This window comes from Gastrolobium bilobum, unplaced genomic scaffold, assembly GCF_033153095.1.
Source record: "Gastrolobium bilobum isolate Gb01-03AN ecotype WA unplaced genomic scaffold, APGP_CSIRO_Gbil_v1 utg27539, whole genome shotgun sequence".
In the NCBI taxonomy this organism is placed as follows: domain Eukaryota; kingdom Viridiplantae; phylum Streptophyta; class Magnoliopsida; order Fabales; family Fabaceae; genus Gastrolobium; species Gastrolobium bilobum.
The window spans coordinates 27,877-48,309 of record NW_026896466.1 but is presented as its reverse complement, the minus strand read 5'-3'; the positions used below and the strand labels follow the sequence as shown (position 1 = coordinate 48,309).

General features: G+C 36.9%; 1 protein-coding gene across 1 annotated transcript; it reads right to left on the bottom strand.

Moving 5' to 3' along the window:
• Window positions 1-272: 272 nt before the first annotated feature.
• Window positions 273-1,891, bottom strand: LOC133299879 (transcription termination factor MTERF2, chloroplastic-like). Its single transcript, XM_061499376.1, has one exon. It carries the CDS (start codon window positions 1,660-1,662, stop codon window positions 460-462), a length of 1,203 nt encoding a protein of 400 aa, XP_061355360.1. The 5' UTR covers window positions 1,663-1,891; the 3' UTR covers window positions 273-459.
• Between the last annotated feature and the right edge of the window lie 18,542 nt (window positions 1,892-20,433).

Sequence of the window (20,433 nt, the reverse complement as noted above, 5' to 3'; positions counted from 1 at the left end):
ACGCGCCTGTCACATGTCATTTTTGTTTCAAATGGATGAAAAAAAGCATAGTATGGTTACGTGATAACACAACAATCCACAGGAATGGAACACATGTTTCCCTAAATAGATAAAAATATTTAAAAACAAAAAGGCAGCCATCAAGATAAAATTCATCAGAATTACCCCAGGCCTACAAAACATAGGCACTCTTCTTTTAATGTGTTCTGTGGTATCAACAGAAAAAAATAAACCAAGACAGTGAAATTGAAAAATTAAAAATCACCAGTATCTCGATTTAGATACTTGATTATGAAATCAATATGCCATAAATAATGACCACAAGTCCCACTACTCAAGAAAATATATAACTTAAAATGTTGACAAAGAAAGTGATAGCTGAGGAAACTCAAAGTTCAATTTAACAATGAAATGGAAAAGTTGGAAGTTAGGATAATGACCTGCAAAAACCTTCAAAGACTATATTACATTCCGATAATCAATCAAACCTTTGTAGACATCTAGTAAGAGAGGCACATCTTCCTGAAAATTGATGACAAATTTATTCAAAAAATCTTCCTCAGTTGGGCGTATAAAGGAGCTTAAGTGCAAATCATTCTCAAGCAAACATTTTGATTTCAAGATTTTAATCACTGAGAGTCTAGGAATAATCCTCTTCTCCAAGCTGTAGCCTAGAATGACAGGATCTTTAGCAATATCTTCAGATGGCCAACCCATATCCTTCACTAGGAAACTCATTTTTTTGGCAAGTGTCTCCTCTGACAATTTCATAAAATTGGGAAATTTTCTAAATGCTGCAAGAGCCATTTCTCGGTTCCAACCCCACCTCTCATAAACCTCAAATCTAGATTCCCACGCTGCTTTACTCATACTTACAAGTACATAGACAGCAATGACAAAAGTTGTTTGCAAAGGATTAAACCCAATTTCCTTAACTGACTTGACAGCTTCCACAAATTTGGAATGCTTTGCAGATGCTGCACTCAGAAAATGGTCCATAAGGAGAGAGATGGAAGTTTGTGGCACACTACATTTTCTCAAAACCTTAATGTTTGGAACCAAATTATTCAATATGTCACCATATGTAAATCTAACTGGGGCATTTGCGAAAACTCTAACAAGTTTCTGATCATTACGAATTACACTTCTGAGGATCTCATAACGTGGGATAAGGCATTTCTCCAAGCTCCTCGCCAAGAGTGAATGGTTACCAATTAGGATCTTTGGCATGTCACTAGTGGAAACCCCAATCGAACGGAAGAATTTGAGTTTAGGCAAAAGGGTAGTCTCTACTTTTGCAACAAGCACCGATGGATGTTTCTCCACAAGTTTTGCAATCTGGGCTTTAGAGAACCCATAGTTCTTGAGAAGATCAAGAACATCATTTGGGCCATCTGGGTTTTTCAAATTCACTCTTTTGGAGAGCTCCTTAGCCAATTCTGAGGACAACCCACATGAGTTCACGAGGTAAGATATGGTAAAGGTGTCACCTTTGTGGTGGTTTCTATCTGATTCAGAATCAGAAGAGGCGCGTGAAGTGAATGAATTGAAGAAAGAAAGGAGAGCATTGTGTTGACGCAGAGAACCCAAATGAGTTTGGGTAGTCTTGCAGTACGTGAATGATGAAGCAGTTAATATGGAAATGAGAAAATTAGGTATCATTTACTCACTCACCGATTTCAATGCACAACGAACGTTGGTGAGTGCTGCAGAATTTGAACCTTAAAACAGCTACTCTCAAGGCTAAGGAGGAAATGAGGAAATAATGGGGAAGATGGACGTAACAACTCTGCGTTTTGCCTATCGCCACCGCTCTAACACTGCATATTCACATTGAACTTCACCAACCCATCCCAATTTCAGTACCACCTGTGTTCGTTGTTCCCCAAATTAGAAAACTTTCACCGCTCACTGGAAAATACTAAAAGAGGCCTCCCCCGAAATGATATACATTTTTGCTAATTTTGAAAAATATGTGTACTAAGTTCAGTGCATCCGTCGTATTTAAAAACAATCTTCAAAAACAGCGAAATATTTTTAATACTATTGTCGCACCATGGGTGTGACAATCCAATTAAAATATCTCGTTTTCTGTGTCATATATAAGGATTGAAAAAAAAAAAAAATTTAGATGTAATTTTTTAAATGGCAATTGTATATGCTACTGTTGTATAAAAAATGTTCTCCAAAAGAAGAATATGACGAGTACATTTCATGTAAAAGTTTAAGCAAAACAAGGATAACTTTACCTAACAATGATTATAATTTGGGGGAATGATTTTTATAATTATGACAAAAATCATTTTCTCTGTTGTCACTGATATAAAAGCAAAAGAGAAAAAAAAATTAGAAAGAAGAGAAAAATAAGAGAGAGAAGAGAAGAGAAAGAGCACAAAGATTATTTTTTTTTAAGCAGAAATGATTTTTCAATTTTGTAGAAATTGTTTAACTCTTCATTTAACTTATATGCCCTTTCTTATGTCACTCTTTACTATCATTACATTAGAATTTCAACTAATCTTTCTTATTTCTTTCTCCTTTTCAAATTTAGTTCTAATGGTGTGGGAGAGTGATAGATAATGTACGCATAAAAAAAAGTAAGTAAAATAATTTATCCCTTTATATATTTTAATCATGGGGATGGTTATACTTACAAGGTAAATTTACCACCCTTACAACAATCTCATCACCGTTAGATTAAAATTAAATCTAACAGTTCATAATTATTCTTTATAATCCTAATTTTTACTCTCTCATCTCGTCTCTATCTCTCTAAGTTTGAGATTTGCACACCTCTCTCTCTAAGTTTGTGAATCAACTCTCTCATCCTCTTTTTATTGTTATAGTGCTTTGATCTTCAATTCCAGCAAAAATATCTCACTAGGACGAATAATCGGACACGTGAGTTAATTCTTTCCATTGTCACTGAATAAGTTTGTGAAATCGCAATTCTTTTTGAAACAATTCATTATATATATATATATATATATATATATATATATATATAGGGTTCGTTTTTTCTGCAGTAAGCCAATACGACGTCGTTTGGGGGCAGAAATCATGGTGTTTTTGTAATTTTAATTTATTTTAGGGTTATAATAGTCTTTATATTTATAATTTTTTAAGATTTCAATATCAAAACGACGTCGTTTTGGGAATAAATGCAGATAACTTATCTACATTAACTGCAGAAACATTTTTCCCATATATATAGATGTATGCTCGTATGTTATATTATTTTGAAATCGCAATTCTTTTGAAATCGCAATCAGACTACTCATACGTTATATTATTATTTTAGGTGTGTCACGTTAATTACACGAGTTCTTGTTTTGTTGTCCGCAACATCCACCACTGCGAATTGTTTTTATTTGTGTTTTCGGATGTGAAATTCGTAAAAAATTTGTATCTGCACCTTGTAGTTCACATACTTCACAAATTAAAGCAAATATTCTAACTTTCATCAAATTGCTCTGTAGATTCGGAATTTGCCAAAACAGACACCAAAAATAGATCCGGAGCGCCCAAAAACCTTAAGATGGACTACCACTATTGCCAGACCGAAATATTCCCTGATTATTGAAATGTTCCCTAACAGAATATTCCTCAACTAATAGAATATTCCCCTGAAATATTCCTTTTTCTCAAGAATACTTTGTTTCACATAAAAGTGTACCTAAAATTTCAAGCGAACATATCTCCTTCGTCCGATCTCTGTTTAAGGCGAGTGACCACTCAAAATGATCGTCTCGACGAGTAGAACAAAGCCCAGTAGGTTTCACTTTCTGAAAATGGCCGAAATTTCTGGGATCTGGCCAAAAAGTTGCGGCTCCAGTTTCTTCAAAGTCAGATCCCGGTAAATCCTTTCGTCGAATCGCGAAAGTGATTTAGAATGAGTTCCACTCGATGAGATCTTCGCATAGACACCTTACTTGCTCAAATCCGACACACAAAGCTAATACTTCAAGATTGTTGTAGGTTATGAGTTTGAGAGAGAAGGTTTAGAGGTGCTCGAAGTATTACATCAAGATACATCAAGTTTTGATATACTTAGTGTTACCTCCAGCTTAAGAAATCCTAGAGATAATGCAAGCTATTGAGCTCCAGTCCATATGGATCCAAATAACCATGCTTTCACCTAATGGGTGAAAAAAAATGGCCTTGAAGGCCGTAGGCATGTGAGGATGAAAACAAAATTTTCAAGCGGAATTACATATACCATATCAAGAAACATGCTTTAGGACATGGATGTTACATTGTTTGCTTTCCAAAACTTGAAGATGATCAAGGTGAGGCTTGAAGATACAAGCCCTCTAATGTTGATCCACACCACCCTTTGTCAAGACGGAAGAACCCTTCTTCAAGGCCACCAACGAACACCAAGGGAGGCAAGCTAGGCGTCCCTTATGGAGAGGAAGGAGGCAAGGTTTCAAGGTGTTTAGTTGAGTGAATTTTCAGCAAGAAAAACACAAAAGTGGCGCATGGAATTCACTTAGAAAGTGCTAGGTAATTTTCAAAACTCTCTTAAGAAAAACCTCACAAAAGGATGATCAAAGGAGATGAGAGAATGAGTGAATAAAAATCTGATTTCTTCACTCAAAAATCAGCCCTATGTAGCGCACACTAGGAGAGGAATGAGTGGAGTTGTTACAAATCAAATCTTGCCAACAACCTCCTATCATATCCTCATGATATCAAGTGCATATCTCAACAAAAATCTGACTTAACAACCATCATATGGCCAGTCATATGGTGCGCTCCATTCAACCTCAAAACAGTCCAGATACGTTGAGCAGTTGCATTCAAACTTGAACCAACTCACTCACTTATTCTCTCAACAAACCAAATATGATTGGAGCTCATTTGGTTGATCCTATGACCATCACAAGACCCCAAAATCAGCGTCCCAAATCAGCATTGGATGATGTTCGAAGATCTCCTCTTGATACTTAAGATTTGTTCCAACAAGATCTTACCTTATCCTTTTATTATGAAACAACTTTTCATAGCTAATTCAAATTCAAATTCAAACATTTAAATTCAAACGTTCAAACATTTAAATTCAAAATTCAAATTCAAAATTTAAATTCAAAATTCAAATTCAAAATTTAAATTCTAAATTCAAAATTCAAATTTCAAAATTCAAATTTCAAATTTCAAATTCCAAATTCAAAATTCGAATTTCAAAATTCAAAATTTAAAATTCAAAATTCAAATTCAAAATTCAAAATTTAAATATTTGATAATTAATTTAACTAATTAAATTAATTAGTAATGTCTTGGACCATCCAAGCCCATTACATGATCCATGCGCCCTTTTCCCTTTTGGTGGGCTTCCAAACTTCTTCTTGGTCTAACAATCATTATTAGGCCCAATACCTTTAATGCTATATTATCATTACAATAAGGTGTTAGTGTGTGACCCATTAGGCCCAACATAGCCACTGACATAAATGGGCTTGGCTCCAACAAGCCCACAACCCATCTAATGACAACACAGAGCACTAGCAATGCTTTGTTGCCCCAGAGCTAGTTAGGTTAATGACATAATCATCCTATTACACATATTTGGTTGCCGTATGTGTTGGAATTAATGAAAGAATTAATGTACAATGATCCATTGGTTATGAATAAGAAGTGGGTTAATAAAGAAAAGAGAAAAGGAAAGATGAAGAGGTGTGTGGGTTTAACAAGTCCCACATTGGACAATTAGTAGGAAGTGGGAGAGTATATAAGCTCCCACCTCACTCTCATAGTTTGACCCTTGGGTCACTACATATTTTATGTAGGGGGAGGAGCTAGGTGGGCTTTGTTCCACCACATACATGCGTGCTGCCGTCCGGCTCGGCTCGGCTCGGTTCGGTTCGGTTCATATGTGTGTAATAAAATAATTTTTTATTAAATAATTTTTTAATCTTTGTGTCCAAAAAGTATCTGTTGCTTCCCTCCAACCCAAACGTTTCTACCCGCCGGATTTTTGAGCAGTGTTTCACCGAACCGGTTCTTCCCCTTCTTGAACCCTTCACTGGTTGTGTCTGCTCGCTAAACCCTTCACTGGTTGTGTCTGCTCGCTAAACCCTTCACCGGTTGTACCTGTTCGTCGGAACGGTCACCGGTCGCACCTGTTCACCGCTGTCAGACACGGCGGTTCGCCGTCGGCGACTATTCATCGTGACCGGTCAGTGTCTATAAATAGACACTGACACCTTCAGAAATTTATCCAGTTTTCTGTGCACTGAAACTCTGCCAGAATTTTTCTCCTTCCGGTTTTGCATACTGCCTTTCATCTTTCGGTGTACTTTCCTCTGGCAATTGTTGTGTTCGTTTGGGCTGTTGATTGGTAGTGCCACCATTCTTCAGACAAAATCCGTTCTATCCTGGGAGACAAGTGTCCATCAAACTTTGGCATCTGTGAGGGGGAAAATTGTCTTAAGGAGACACGTTCTGTGGGCTCGGATTTTAATTCCTCTACTGCATACATTCATTCCTCTTATTCTGTCTGCTTTATCACACTCCTCAAGTAAGTCTGTTTTAATTATTAATAATTGCACAGTGATAATTCTGATCATCTACCTCCTCTGTTTATACATGGGTTCAAATCTATTAGTGATGTAATATCACCCACTGTCTTCAATAACAGTATGTAGTTCCTTTCGTCTCGGTTACCTTCCCATTAAAGCTAGGGTAAGGAAATGTATCAACCCTTGCGGTTTAGGGTAAGCTTTATTCGAAATAGGGAATCTTCAATTTACTGACTCTAACGGCAGATCATCTCATGACCTCTTTTACTATGCATAGATTCCCGAGTCCTTGTAAATGTCATCCCGATTTCTCCAGTTTACAGATAACCTAATCTCTCACAGAGATTTGATGAATTCCTTCAGCTTATCACCCTAGCCTTGTGCTTTTTCAGGACAAGCCCAATAGTGTACCTATGAGTCTCCATGTTTTAGGCAGACGAGGTATACAGTCAAAGCGTGCCTTCTATAACACAGTCTAGGTAATAACTTCTGGTCTAAGGAAAGACATACCCAAATATAAAGAGACTACTCTAATGATACTCTCTGTGAGATTTCCTTATAGAGTCTCTTTGTGGGTCTGTTCAGTGCGAGCTATACCCTTATAGGTCCACCCACGACTTTAGCTAAGACATCTCCATATCTGTAGCAGATGAGGTCTTTTTCTTGTATCTAAATACAAGTAGATAAGTCGTACTAGTCTTACCCGAGATCAGTGATCCCCATTCTCAGTGTCTCTAGACTAGGAACATAGAATTAGAAATAAACGTGCGGTATCCTTGAATCCTCATAATCGTGATCTCATCACAGATACTCAAGAAATACTTGTTCTATTCCAAGGGGTTTATCCAGTTTATTCATAATATATTAACAATAATATCGAGACAAAATATGAAACAAGATAAAGAGTGCTTATTATTTATTTGCTACAAAAAGGTCCACATCTTATGTCCTTATTTAATCAAAAAGATTGTCTCTAGGACACCCATATACTAACAAGCTCCCACTTGGCCTAGAGCCAATCAGACCTAAGTCGTATACCCAAAGCCTCATAATGACTATCATGTTTTCTCTTAGAAACAGCCTTTGTCAGAGAATCGGCTAGGTTATCATCTGTGGGAACATAATCCATCTTTACATCTATTCTATCAATGATTTCTCTAATCAGGTTATATTTGCGGAGCACGTGTTTAGATCTTTGATGAGACCTAGGTTCCTTTGACTGCGCAATGGCTCATGTGTTGTCGCAAAGCAACTGTATGGGCTCATCCACGCTTGAAACCACCCTTAGTTCAAATATGAACTTCTTGATCCACACGGCCTCCTTAGCCTCTTCTGAAGCAGCTATGTATTCAGCTTCTGTCGTTGAATCTCCTATTGTCTCCTGCTTGGAACTCTTCCAAGATACTGCCCCACCATTTAAGGTGAATACGAACCCTGACTGTGACTTGCAGTCATCTTTGTCACTCTGAAAGCTGGCATCAGTGAACCCTTTCACTGAAAGCTCATCAACCCCACCATAGACCAAAAACACATCCTTAGTTCTTCTTAAGTACTTAAGGATGGTCTTGACTGCTGTCCAGTGACCCTCTCCAGGGTCAGACTGGTATTTGCTCGTAATGCTCAAAGCATATGAGACATCTGGTCTCGTACATATCATGGCATACATGATGGATCCAATAGCCGAACCGTATGGAATTCCACTCATGCGATCCTTCTCAGGCTGTGACTTAGGACACATAGCCTTTGAAAGATGTACCGCATGACTGACAGGAAGAAAATCTCTTTTCGACCTTCCATGCTAAACCTCTTTAGCATCTTGTCAACATACGTGGATTGAGATAAACCCAGTAGCCTCTTGGATCTATCTCTATAGATCTTTATACCAAGTATAAAGGCCTCTTCTCCCAAATCCTTCATGGTGAAGCTTTTTGAAAGCCACTCTTTCGTTATTTGTAATGTGAGGATGTCATTTCCTATTAACAATATGTCATCTACATAAAGTACCTGGAAGACGACATTACTCCCACTAACCTTCTTGTAAACACAAGGTTCATCCTCGTTCCTGATAAAACCGTTACTCTTAACGACTTCATCAAAACGAATATTCCAACTCCTTGATGCTTGCTTTAGCCCATATATCGACCTTTGAAGTTTGCATACCTTATGCTCCTGATCTTTGATTTCAAAGCCCTCAGGTTGTGTCATGTACACTTCCTCCTTCAAGAACCCATTCAAGAAGGCAGTCTTGACATCCATTTGCCAAATTTCATAGTCGTGATATGCTGCTATTGCAAGCATGATCCTAATAGATTTGATCATGGAAACTGGTGAGAAAGTCTCATCATAGTCAACTCCTTGTCTTTGACGATACCCTTTCGCAACCAACCTAGCTTTGTAGGTCTGAACGTTGCCATCTGCATCAGTCTTTCTTTTAAAGACCCATTTATTACCGATAGGAACTATTCCTTGCGGTTTAGGAACCAAGGTCCATACCTTGTTTTGATACATCGAATCCATTTCAGATTCCATGGCTTCAAGCCATCTAGAAGAGTCAACATCCTTGACTGCCTCTTCGTAGTTACTTGGTTCATCATCCTCGACGGTTTGCTGATTCTCGATCACAAACCCATACCTCTCAGGTGGATGGATGACCCTCGTTGACCTTCGGAGTTGTGTGTTTACTTCTCCATTGGAGAACGTCGTCTGCGAAGCAGACTCGGGTTCCTCAATCTATTCATGTGGTTCTTGAACTTCTTCTAGATCAATCTTACTCCCACTGGCTCCTTGAGAGATCAAATCCTTCTCAAGGAACTCAGCATTCTTTGACACAAACACCTTGTGTTCATCTATGGAGTAAAATTAGTATCCCTTAGTACCTTTGGGATACCCCACAAATAGACATTTAGTACTCTTAGCACTAAGCTTGTCTGATGCCAACACTTTGACATAAGCTGGCGATCCCCATACCGTGAGGTAACTCAGGTTGGGTCTCTTACCATTCCATATTTCATATGGTGTGGTCTGAACAGATTTAGAAGGTACCCTATTTAGGAGGTATGCCGCTGTGTCTAAGGCATATCCCCAAAACGATTTTGGAAGTTAAGTCTCACTCATCATAGACCTGACCATGTCTAGCAAGGTCCTGTTTCTCCTTTCGGTGACACCATTTTGGTGTGGTGTGTAAGGTGCGGTAAACTGCGAGAGAATTCCATTTTCTCTTAGATAATCCTGAAACTCATGGCTCAGATATTCACCACCATAATCTGATCGTAATGTTTTAATCATCTTGCCACGCTGTTTCTCTACTTCATTCTTAAACTCTTTGAATTTTTCAAAAGCTTTGGATTTATATCTCATTAGGTACACGTACCCAAATCTTGATTTATCATCAGTAAAGGTGATGAAATAAGAGTATCCTCCTCTAGCCTCTATAGACATTGACCCACAAACATCAGTGTGAATGAGTTCTAATAACTCACTAGTGTAGTAACCCAAAAATCATGTAATCAAAATTAGTTTAATGAAATGGAATCAAAGAGGGTCAAGCCCATATTCAGTGAACGATTAGCTTTGAAAAGCAAAAATTAGTTCTAAGTTAGAACCCACTCTAATTAAGATAAGTAGTAACTTAACCCAATGTGGTTTAAAGCCCAAACAATGTCATAGCCCAACCCACTTAAGAATATAAATAAGTTAAGATCAAGTGAGAAAGGATATAAGCCCAAAGCAATGCAAGCCCATTTTATGAATTGAATAAGGAATGACCCAATTAGTAAGTACATAAAGACCCAAGCCCACACCACTCAAACAAAGCCTAAGCCCATTTACTAATGATCAAACCTCTCCATCAACACTATTGGGCCGAAAACACCACCAAGCCCAATCCAATTCAAAGATAAGCCCTAGATGAGTGGTGGCAACACATGATAGGAAGAATTTGTATGAAGTTACACCTCCCCACATGATAACTTAGGCCATGACAAGAAGAGAAGGAAAGGAAGTTGTGTTCACATTTCCCTAGGCGCTAAATAAGGAAGGAAAAGTGGTGAAGGAGTTTATGTAAGAAACACTCCAAACCTAACCAATACATGTGACTTACTTTAACCAAAAGCAACACTACTTTCCCTTAAGCTACCTTGGAGGACGCACACATGACAAGAAAAGGAAGCTTTCTTCTTACACACTTAAGCCATGCATGACACCTTACAAGATCAAGTATCCCTTCTCCCTAGGCACACACGGTCACCAAGGAGTCACATGACCAAACTCTTCTCTTCCTCTCAACCTCGGCCAAACAACAAAGGAAGCAAGGAAACCCTAGTTCAAATTCACACTCAACCCTCCTTGAATTATGAGATTTCATCATGAATAGACTTGAATAAAAAATTAGGAAAATATCTTCCCTCTTTCCCCCTATGTCACGGCCATCAACTAAGGCAAGCAAGGATTGCTTTTCTCCCACTCAAAACCTCTCACCAAGACCAAACCAATGCCAAGTGTAATACATGCAAAGGTCACAAAGAACAACCATCTCTTCTCCCTTTACATGTTCGGCCATTCCATCAACAAAGACAAGGAAAGATGTCTCACACTCAAGCATCACTCACTCACCACCAATGCATGTGAATAACCTCCTCCACACTCTCAAGTAACACTCAAGCACCTCTAACCTAATACCCCAAGGAAATGATGACTAGGCTTGAATAAAAGAACAAGCAAAGAGCTTCCTCCTCCCCCTAAGGCCGTGAAGCACTAAGCATCAAGACAAAGAATCATTCTCCCTCACACCTTGGCTTCGGCCATCCCTTTCCCAAACAAACCAAGCAAGTAAAATACTCAAACACTTCATCCTTCTCTACTCCTAAGCCTCGGCCATAGCAAGTTCAAGGACCTAGGATCATCTCAAAATTATTCTAAGCTCTCCAAACCCTCTTGTCTTCACCCACATAGGTAAGTTAAAGGCTTCACCTCATTTTGTTTGGTGTAGACTAAGGATCCCTAAGTTTCCACTCTCTTTGTGTAGCAAGAGACCAAGAGGTTGTTGGAAGCAACTCTCAACTCAAGGCTCCTTGAAGATCAAGTGTGAAGCATTAGATAAAGTTGTATTATCATCATTAAGGTAAGACCTCATCTCTTCAAGCTAGTAGAATGAACCCTAACCACTCTACATGACTAGATCTTGGACTAATAAAGCCATGCATGCATCTTTCATCCTAGAAATCATCTCCTATGTATACCATCTCTACATGGCCGAACTTAAATGATATGCATGCACTCTCCAAATCTTCAAAACATTGGCTAAACAACCTAAACCTAAAATGGCCGAATGTGATGTATAGGGAAGTATAGTCTAAAGTTTGATTTAAGGATCAACCATTTTATATGAGCATTTAAGCCATGGACATGTTATCAAAAATGTCCTCTAGGTATACACCCCTAAATGGCTGAACCTAACAAGCTTAGAAAAGAAATTTGTGAATGTTTTCTTAAGTATCATGATGTATGGCCGAATTGTATAGAACCTATGCATAAGAACAACTAGTGAAAATCATCTCCTAAGGCATTTCATCTAAAAGGGCCGAACTTATGTCAAAAGGAATATTAAGTTTAGATCTTTAATTTTAGAACTATGTACTAAGGATGGTTATGTTATTAGGCCGAACCAAAGAAACAAGAAAGGACCAGAACCACCTTGAACTCTTGGGAAGTGATAAGACAAGACTATTGTGTAAGTGATTTACGGTTGTTGTAGTGGTTTCCCTATGGTTGCCACCCCTTTATGTTAAAGTGTGGTCTGACTGCAATTTGTTGTATGATGTTGTACATGATATGTTTGGCTGTCTGGAACTAATGTTTTGTTCATGCAAGTTGTATTATGATGGCCTGTGTACTAATACCACAGAGGCAACCTGACGAGGACCCTGGGTATTCGTCCGTAAGACCATGGAGAGTAATTGTCATGGCAGGATTGGTATGATGAAATGAAAGCATGATTATTTTCCAAACTATGTTTCAAATGTTTTCCATTCTATTATTGTATATGTTATTATATGACAGTTGCAGGAGTAATCATCATGGTTTGGAGGTTGCTCAAACTGTGAGTCCTTACTGAGACCCCCAATCTCACCCTTCTTTGGGGAATCCCTTTCAGGTAAAAGCCAAGAATGAAGATGTGGGTAAAGGATGGCAAGCGACTAGTACGCCTGGAAGTAAAGAAAGATGCATTACGTTTATTGTCGGATGACTGTATTAAATTAGTTCGTAACAAGTTATATGTGCACGCTATGTATTTTGTTTTGGATGATATGTTAGGATATTATGAGCTTTTGGATGGATCTCTAGACATTGAGTAGTAGTACTTACTTTTGGATGACTGTACCTAACTATCATACTTTGAGGTTATTATGATTAAGCTTTAGACGTCTTATAATTTTAGCTAATATGATTGGAATTAATGTGAGAAACCTTACCCTTATACAGACGTAACAATAAGTGAAAGAGAAACCTATGCAAGGAACGTTTTCATAAGAAATCTTAAAGGTTTCAAATTATATGACTTAGATTAAGACCAAGCCTTTATGGTAGGATAAGTCACCATCCGCATAAGACACTTAAGCAGCCATTTAATTAGTAGTAGTCGAAGACGAAATTTATTCCGCTGTGATTAAGCTCCCGAAGTAACATATAAGTACAAGCAATGTTAACACAACAGATAGTAAAAAATAGGGTGTTACAACTAGCCCTATGACTCTCAAGCCCTTTGGGCTTATGACAAGTCATTTTCCCAGCTAGACAAGATTCACATTGTCCATAGGATTCCAAATCCATGGAATCTAGGTATCCATTTGCATGCATCCTAGACAATCTTGTTTCGCTTATGTGCCCTAGTCTACAATGCCAAAGATAAGATTGATTATCTATCCTAGGTCGTTTCACATTTACATTGAGCACTTCAGTTCTCATTTCCAAAACATATAAGCCATTTATTAAAGAAGCAGTACCAAAAACAATATTATTCGAAATGATAGAAAATGTACCATCCCTAATAGTGAAAGCAAAACCATCTTGTTCTAAACAAGAAATAGAAATAATGTTTCTAGAAATGCTAGGAACATAAAGACAATTATCCAAATGCAATAAAAGGCCCGTAGGCAAAATGAGATCGGCATCTCCAATAGCTTGAGCAGCAACTCTTGCTCCATTACCAACGCGGAGGTCCACCTCGTTCTTTTCCAATCTTCTAGGGTTCCTAAGCACCTGCAACGAATTGCAAATATGAGAACCACAACCGGTATCCAATACCCATGAAGTCGGATTAGCATAAGAATAATTTATCTCAATCATGTAAATACCTGAGGTAGAAGCATCGCCATGCTTCTTGTCCTTCACACTCTTCAGGTAGTCTAGACAATTCCTCTTCCAATGGCCTTTCTTGCCACAATGGAAGCACTCAGCATCACTTTTGTTCTTGGATGCATTCTTACCCTTCTTTTTGCCTTTCTTCTTCTTGGGTTTTCCTTTGGGCTTAAGGGAGTCGCCTTTCGCAGACTCCTTGCCCTTACCTTTGGCCTTGCTAGGCCCACCAATCAGAAGAGCATGTGTGCTATCCTTCTTGATAGACACTTCAGCAGTTGTTAACATGCTTAACAATTCAAGCAAGCTCACAAGCATCCCATGCATGTTGTAATTCATAATGAATTGACTGAAGGAAGGTGGAAGCGAGGTTAGGACTAAGTCATTACTTAGCTCGGCATCCATCACGAAGCCTAGATTTCCTAGCTTCTCAATGAGCCCGATCATCTTAAGAACATGACTGCTCACAGACATGCTCTCAGACATCCTGCATGAGAACAATTCTCTAGAGGCCTCTTACCTCTTATTCCTGCCTTTAATGTCATACAACTCTTTGAGATGTAAGACAATAGAGGGAGCATCCATATGCTCATGCTGCTTTTGCAGTTCAGGCGACATGGATGCCAACATGATGCAGACAGTCAACACATTGTCATCCATGTGCTGTTTGTGGGCTTCGAAATCAAATTCCGCGAACCCATCTTCCCCTTCCCCAGGAGCTACGGGTAATGCAGCATCCAAGACATAAGCTTTTTTTTCGGCCCTAAGAACAATTCTTAAGTTCCGATACCAGTCCATATAGTTTGAACCGGTCAGTTTGTTCGTATCGAGTATTTAGCGCAGTGACAGTGGATTAGTCATACTAAAAATTGAAAAGATGTAAAGATAATTTAATTAATATATTTTGACATGTAGTAAAAACAAATTATTAAAGACTTTAAATAATTTGCCCCTCCCCACTATTTTATCTAAGTCAATGACCCTTACCGTTTGACTTAGGGTTAATCTACTTTTAGATTTTACCTTAGTGATATTAAGAGTGCGTTTATCTATTTTAACCCCCGTCTGTGACTGCAAGATTAATTTAAATAATAGATTGATCCCTATCAACAGTATCTCATACCCTCTCTTTACATTAGGTTGACAACTCTTTGTCACTTAGTGGTGCATCTCATGCAACCAACCTAACATTATTACCCTAAGCACATAAGTCCGGCTGAGCCTGCAACTTATGCCTCAGTTAAGCATTAACCAGCACCCTAAGTGTCTAACACTTCTAATACTACTCTTACTCAACGAAACAGTGGGTCCCAACTGAGTTGTGGAGCACCACTATTTAGAGGAGGTTTGAGTAATATTGGTGGTGGGAGGTAATCATGCTTAATAATTTTATTCCTTTTAAGGGTTCCTTTTATTTAGGGTTTATTAAGTCTCATCAAACGCATAGGTATAATTATCATGCTAGTCGTATCCTATGTCAAACATCTATCGCATTACACTAGTCGTAATTGGATGTGCATAATAATACATACAAACACGATTTGTCCAATTTCATGCATACTAGTCGTTTTTAAAACATAAAAGCATACATGCATATAAAATAATTTTATTTGAGACGGTCATGGTGCTCGTGCATTCGTCCTTCTTGCTTCTCAAGCCACAACTCCTTGTCGTCTAAACGCCACTAGCCTAATTCTCTAATTACAAAATAATTAAAGAAACTCCAAAACATCTTTGTAGGGACAAATGAATATTCAAAATTTAAAATTCAAATTTACATTTTAATTCAAATCGAGCAAAATTACACCTTTAATTTAAAATATAAAATTTGAAATTCAAACTCGGGCACCATGACCATCCCTTTCCAATTTGCACCTGAAAATTCAAATAACTTGCAAGCACATAATATCAAATATTATATAACATGTTCATCCATACATCTTATCATTTTAACAATTAAAATATCATTGCAAGAATCATGATTCAAATTTTCTTAATGGCCGAATTATATAACAATTAATATAATTCAAATTTTGATGACTCTTTCTCAAAGAACACAAAATTAAACCACACATGTAGACACCACACCTTGTATGGCCGAATCACATATCCATATATATGATAAAAAAATTTCACAAAAATTTAATGTCATTCTCACGGAACAATTCATAGAAAAAAATAAGAAAACAATCAAGGTACCCAAAGTACCCCTCATGGCCGAGTCATCCCCTTCAAAAAGGTGTTTCTTTTCAAAACTTTCACAAAGAAAAAGAAACAAAATCATGAACACATACAGATATATGAACATAGCAATCACATTATCATGTTCATAAAATAAAAACGTTCACAATTTAAAGCATAGTATTACAAAATTCATATGCTATGATTCATGCTTTAATTCCTTAAAGAATTTTTGACCGTAAAGAACAATTTTTTACAAATAAAGTACCATCACCCGCCGATGGTAAAGCGACCGGGATCTGATACCACTTGAAAGAAAAATGGCCTTGAAGGCCGTAGGCATGTGAGGATGAAAATAAAATTTTCAAAACGGAATTACACATGCCTAAAGCATGTTTCTTGAGGACATGGATGTTACCTTGTTTGCTTTCCAAAAACCTGACTTAACAACCATCATATGGCCAGCCATATGGTGCGCCCCATTTAGCCTCAAAACAGTCCAGATACGTTGAGCAGTTACATTCAAACTTGAACCAACTCACTCACTTATTCTCTCAACAAACCAAATCTGATTGGAGCTCATTTGGTTGATCCTATGACCATCACAAGACCCCAAAATCAGCGCCCCAAATCAGCATTGGATGATGCTCAAAGATCTCCTCTTGATACTTGGGATTTGTTCCAACAAGATCTTACCTTATCCCTTTGTTATGAAACAACTTTTCATAGCTAATTCAAATTCAAATTCAAACATTTAAATTCAAATGTTCAAACATTTAAATTCTAAATTCAAATTCAAAATTCAAATTCAAAATTCAAAATTCAAATTCAAATTTCAAAATTCAAAATTCAAATTTCAAATTCCAAATTCAAAATTTGAATTTCAAAATTCAAAATTCAAAATTCAAAATTCAAAATTCAAAATTCAAATTTCAAATTCAAAATTCAAAATTTAAATATTTGATAATTAATTTAACTAATTAAATTAATTAGTAATGTCTTTGACCATCCAAGCCCATTACATAATCCATGCGCCCTTTTCCCTTTTGGTGGGCTTCCAAACTTCTTCTTGGGCTAACAACCATTATTAGGCCCAATACCTTTAATGCTATATTATCATGACAATAAGGTGTTAGTGTGTGACCCATTAGGCCCAACATAGCCACTGACATAAATGGGCTTGGGCCCAACAAGCCCACAACCCATCTAATGACAACACAGAGCACTAGCAATGCTTTGTTGCCCCAGAGCTAGTTAGGTTAATGACATAATCATCCTATTACACATATTTGGTTGCCGTATGTATTTCCTTTCGTCTCGGTTACCTTCCCATTAAACCTAGGATAAGGAAACGTATCAACCCTTGCGGTTTAGGGTAAGCTTTATTCGAAATAGGGAATCTTCATTTTACTGACTCTAACGGCAGATCATCTCATGACCTCTTTTACTATGCATAGATTCCGAGTCCTTGTAAATGTCATCCTGATTTCTCCGGTTTACAGATAACCTAATCTCTCACAGAGATTTGATGAATTCCTTCAGCTTATCACCCTAGCCTTGTGCTCTTTCAGGACAAGTCCAACAGTGTACCTATGAGTCTCCATGTTTCAGGCAGACGAGGTATACAGTCAAAGCGTGCCTTCTAGAACACAGTATATGTAATAACTTCTGGTCTAAGGAAAGACATATCCAAATATAAAGAGACTACTCTAATGATACTCTCAGTGAGATTTCCTCATAGAGTCTCTTTGTGGGTCTGTTCAGTGCGAGCTATACCCTTATAGGTCCACCCACGACTTTAGCTAAGACATCTCCATATTTGTAGTAGATGAGGTCTTTACCTTGTATCTAAATACAAGTAGATAAGTCGTGCTAGTCTTACCCGAGATCACTGATCCCCATTCTCAGTGTCTCTAGACTAGGAACATAGAATTAGGAATAAACGTGCGGTATCCTTGAATCCTCATAATCGTGATCTCATCACAGATACTCAAGAAATACCTGTTTTATTTCAAGGGGTTTATCCAGTTTATTCATAATATATTAACAATAATATCGAGACAAAATATGAAACATGATAAAGAGTGCTTATTATTTATTTGCGACAAAAAGGTCCATATCTTATGTCCTTATTTAATCAAAAAGATTGTATCTAGGACACCCATATACTAACAATGTGCTCATATGTGAACATACTACTAGATTATATTATTAATATATGCAATACTGATGCTACTATTATCTCACATTTTTCTCAACCCCAAAAGAAATCAATTGTTACTGCAATGGCTTCTATAAATTTGGATGAAGTTTTTGGGAATGCTCCAAAGAGAAATTTCATTGAAAAACACAGCAGTGAGTCCACGGTAGAAGGCACGAAGCACCAACAACCAGCTAGAAACAAATATTGGAGGGGAAAGCAAGCAAAGAAGCATGAAACTCGGTTTCTAATTAAGGAAGATGCTACACAGAATCTAGTTGCATGGATTCTAGAACTAGTGTGATGATCAAAAACATACCCAACAAGTACAGGTTCGCCTATGTAGTAGTCCTTCCCTCACACTCCCAGTTACTATATGAGACTTTTCTTTTTCTGGAAAACATACTAAAATGTAGATTATTTGAGTCTTTGAATTAATGTGATATATTTTGTTTATTTATAGTGTGTATGTATTTTACCTTGTTGCAGCCTGAAGCTACTATTGAACATGTTGGACAACCACTGCATTCACTGCTCGACCTTATCCTTCACACGAGAACACGAGAGCTCATTGGGCTAGAAGCATGGATATTGCACAGGCTCAATTTTTGGTTTACTTTTTTTGTGCTTTTATTTTAATTCCATTTTAAAGTGGGGGGTGAGGATCGAACTTGTAACCTTTTAGTCACTCAAGCTCTGATACCATTATAGTCACTCAAGCTCTGATACCATGTAAAATTTTTTGGGATACACCACCCCAAAAGCTAGCTCAAAGGATGAGAGTGCTCAAGACCTTATAAACTTCACATTAGTTGTACATACAACCAATGTGGGACTATATATCTCGACAACTGCAACGAGCAAATTAAGGATGGCGATGACCAGTTTTTGTCATCCTACGATTTCGTGTGCCTTCCCATTGATTTCAAGTATTTTCCATTTTCTATGACCCCATTCTCCTTAAGATTTCATGTGCAATATTGATTACCATTGAACTAACTATACAACAGATGTTTAATGTTGAAACATACAACAACAAGTGCAATATAGGATATGGGTTTGTGAACATGACATCTCCGGAGGAAACCCTGAGGGCTCTATAAGGCATTCCATCTTCAGCCCTGGGAGGTGTTCAATTCAAGAAAAATTTGCGAGGTCACCTATGCCAGAGTCCAGGTATTTTATTACTATTATTATTTCCAAGTTCTTGAAATTTGTTTATGATAATAAAATTTCATTCATCATGATTTATGGGTAACTGCATGAAATATTCGAAGTTCCAACGCGACATGGACTAGTACCGGCCGGCGGTGTTCTCACCGCCTCGAGATGGGAAGCAACTGAACGAGCCACTTAAAATAATTGGTCATAAATATTGTGATCAATGCCAATATAAAAGGACATATTATTATTATTATTATTATTTATTATATAAGTGTTCATTTTTCTACAGTTATCTATACTGAGCCTAAATCGGACTTGATTTTGAAGTCAAAATCAAAGTATTTTTGTAATTATAATTTATTTCAGGGTTATAATAATCTTTTTCATTATAATTTTTTTTTTCAACCCAAAACGACGTCGTTTTGGGAACGAATGTAGATAACTTATCTACATTCACTGTATACATATTGAAGCCTTTATATAATAGCTTATAAATTATAAATGAGAATTATTTTATTTTTTATATTTACTTTCTTATATTTTATTATAAGTTTTATAAGAGTTATGTTGTAGAAAAATTAATTGTGTAATGTTATAGAGATTCATTTTGCGTGCCGTAATTTTTTTTTTCTTCAAAAAATGTGGGCCCCACAAAATATTGTGAGTGTAGGAAAGTTTGTCGTGTCATGTTAAATGACAAATACAAACCCTTTTTATTATTTATATAGCCAATTTTTTCTCAACCCAATCCTGTCTCATATTTTTAATAATTAAAATGAAATATTTTTCCGAAAAAAAAAATATATATTTCTCAGCTATCCATTCACATATTTTTTTAATATATATATATATATATATATATATATATATATATATATATATATATATATATATATATTAGCTTATAAATATTTTAATAAATTTGAAACTAATATAAATAAGCAAATATAATTAAAAAATTTATATACATATTAGCTTATAAATTTTTTAATAAATTTGAAACTAATATAAATA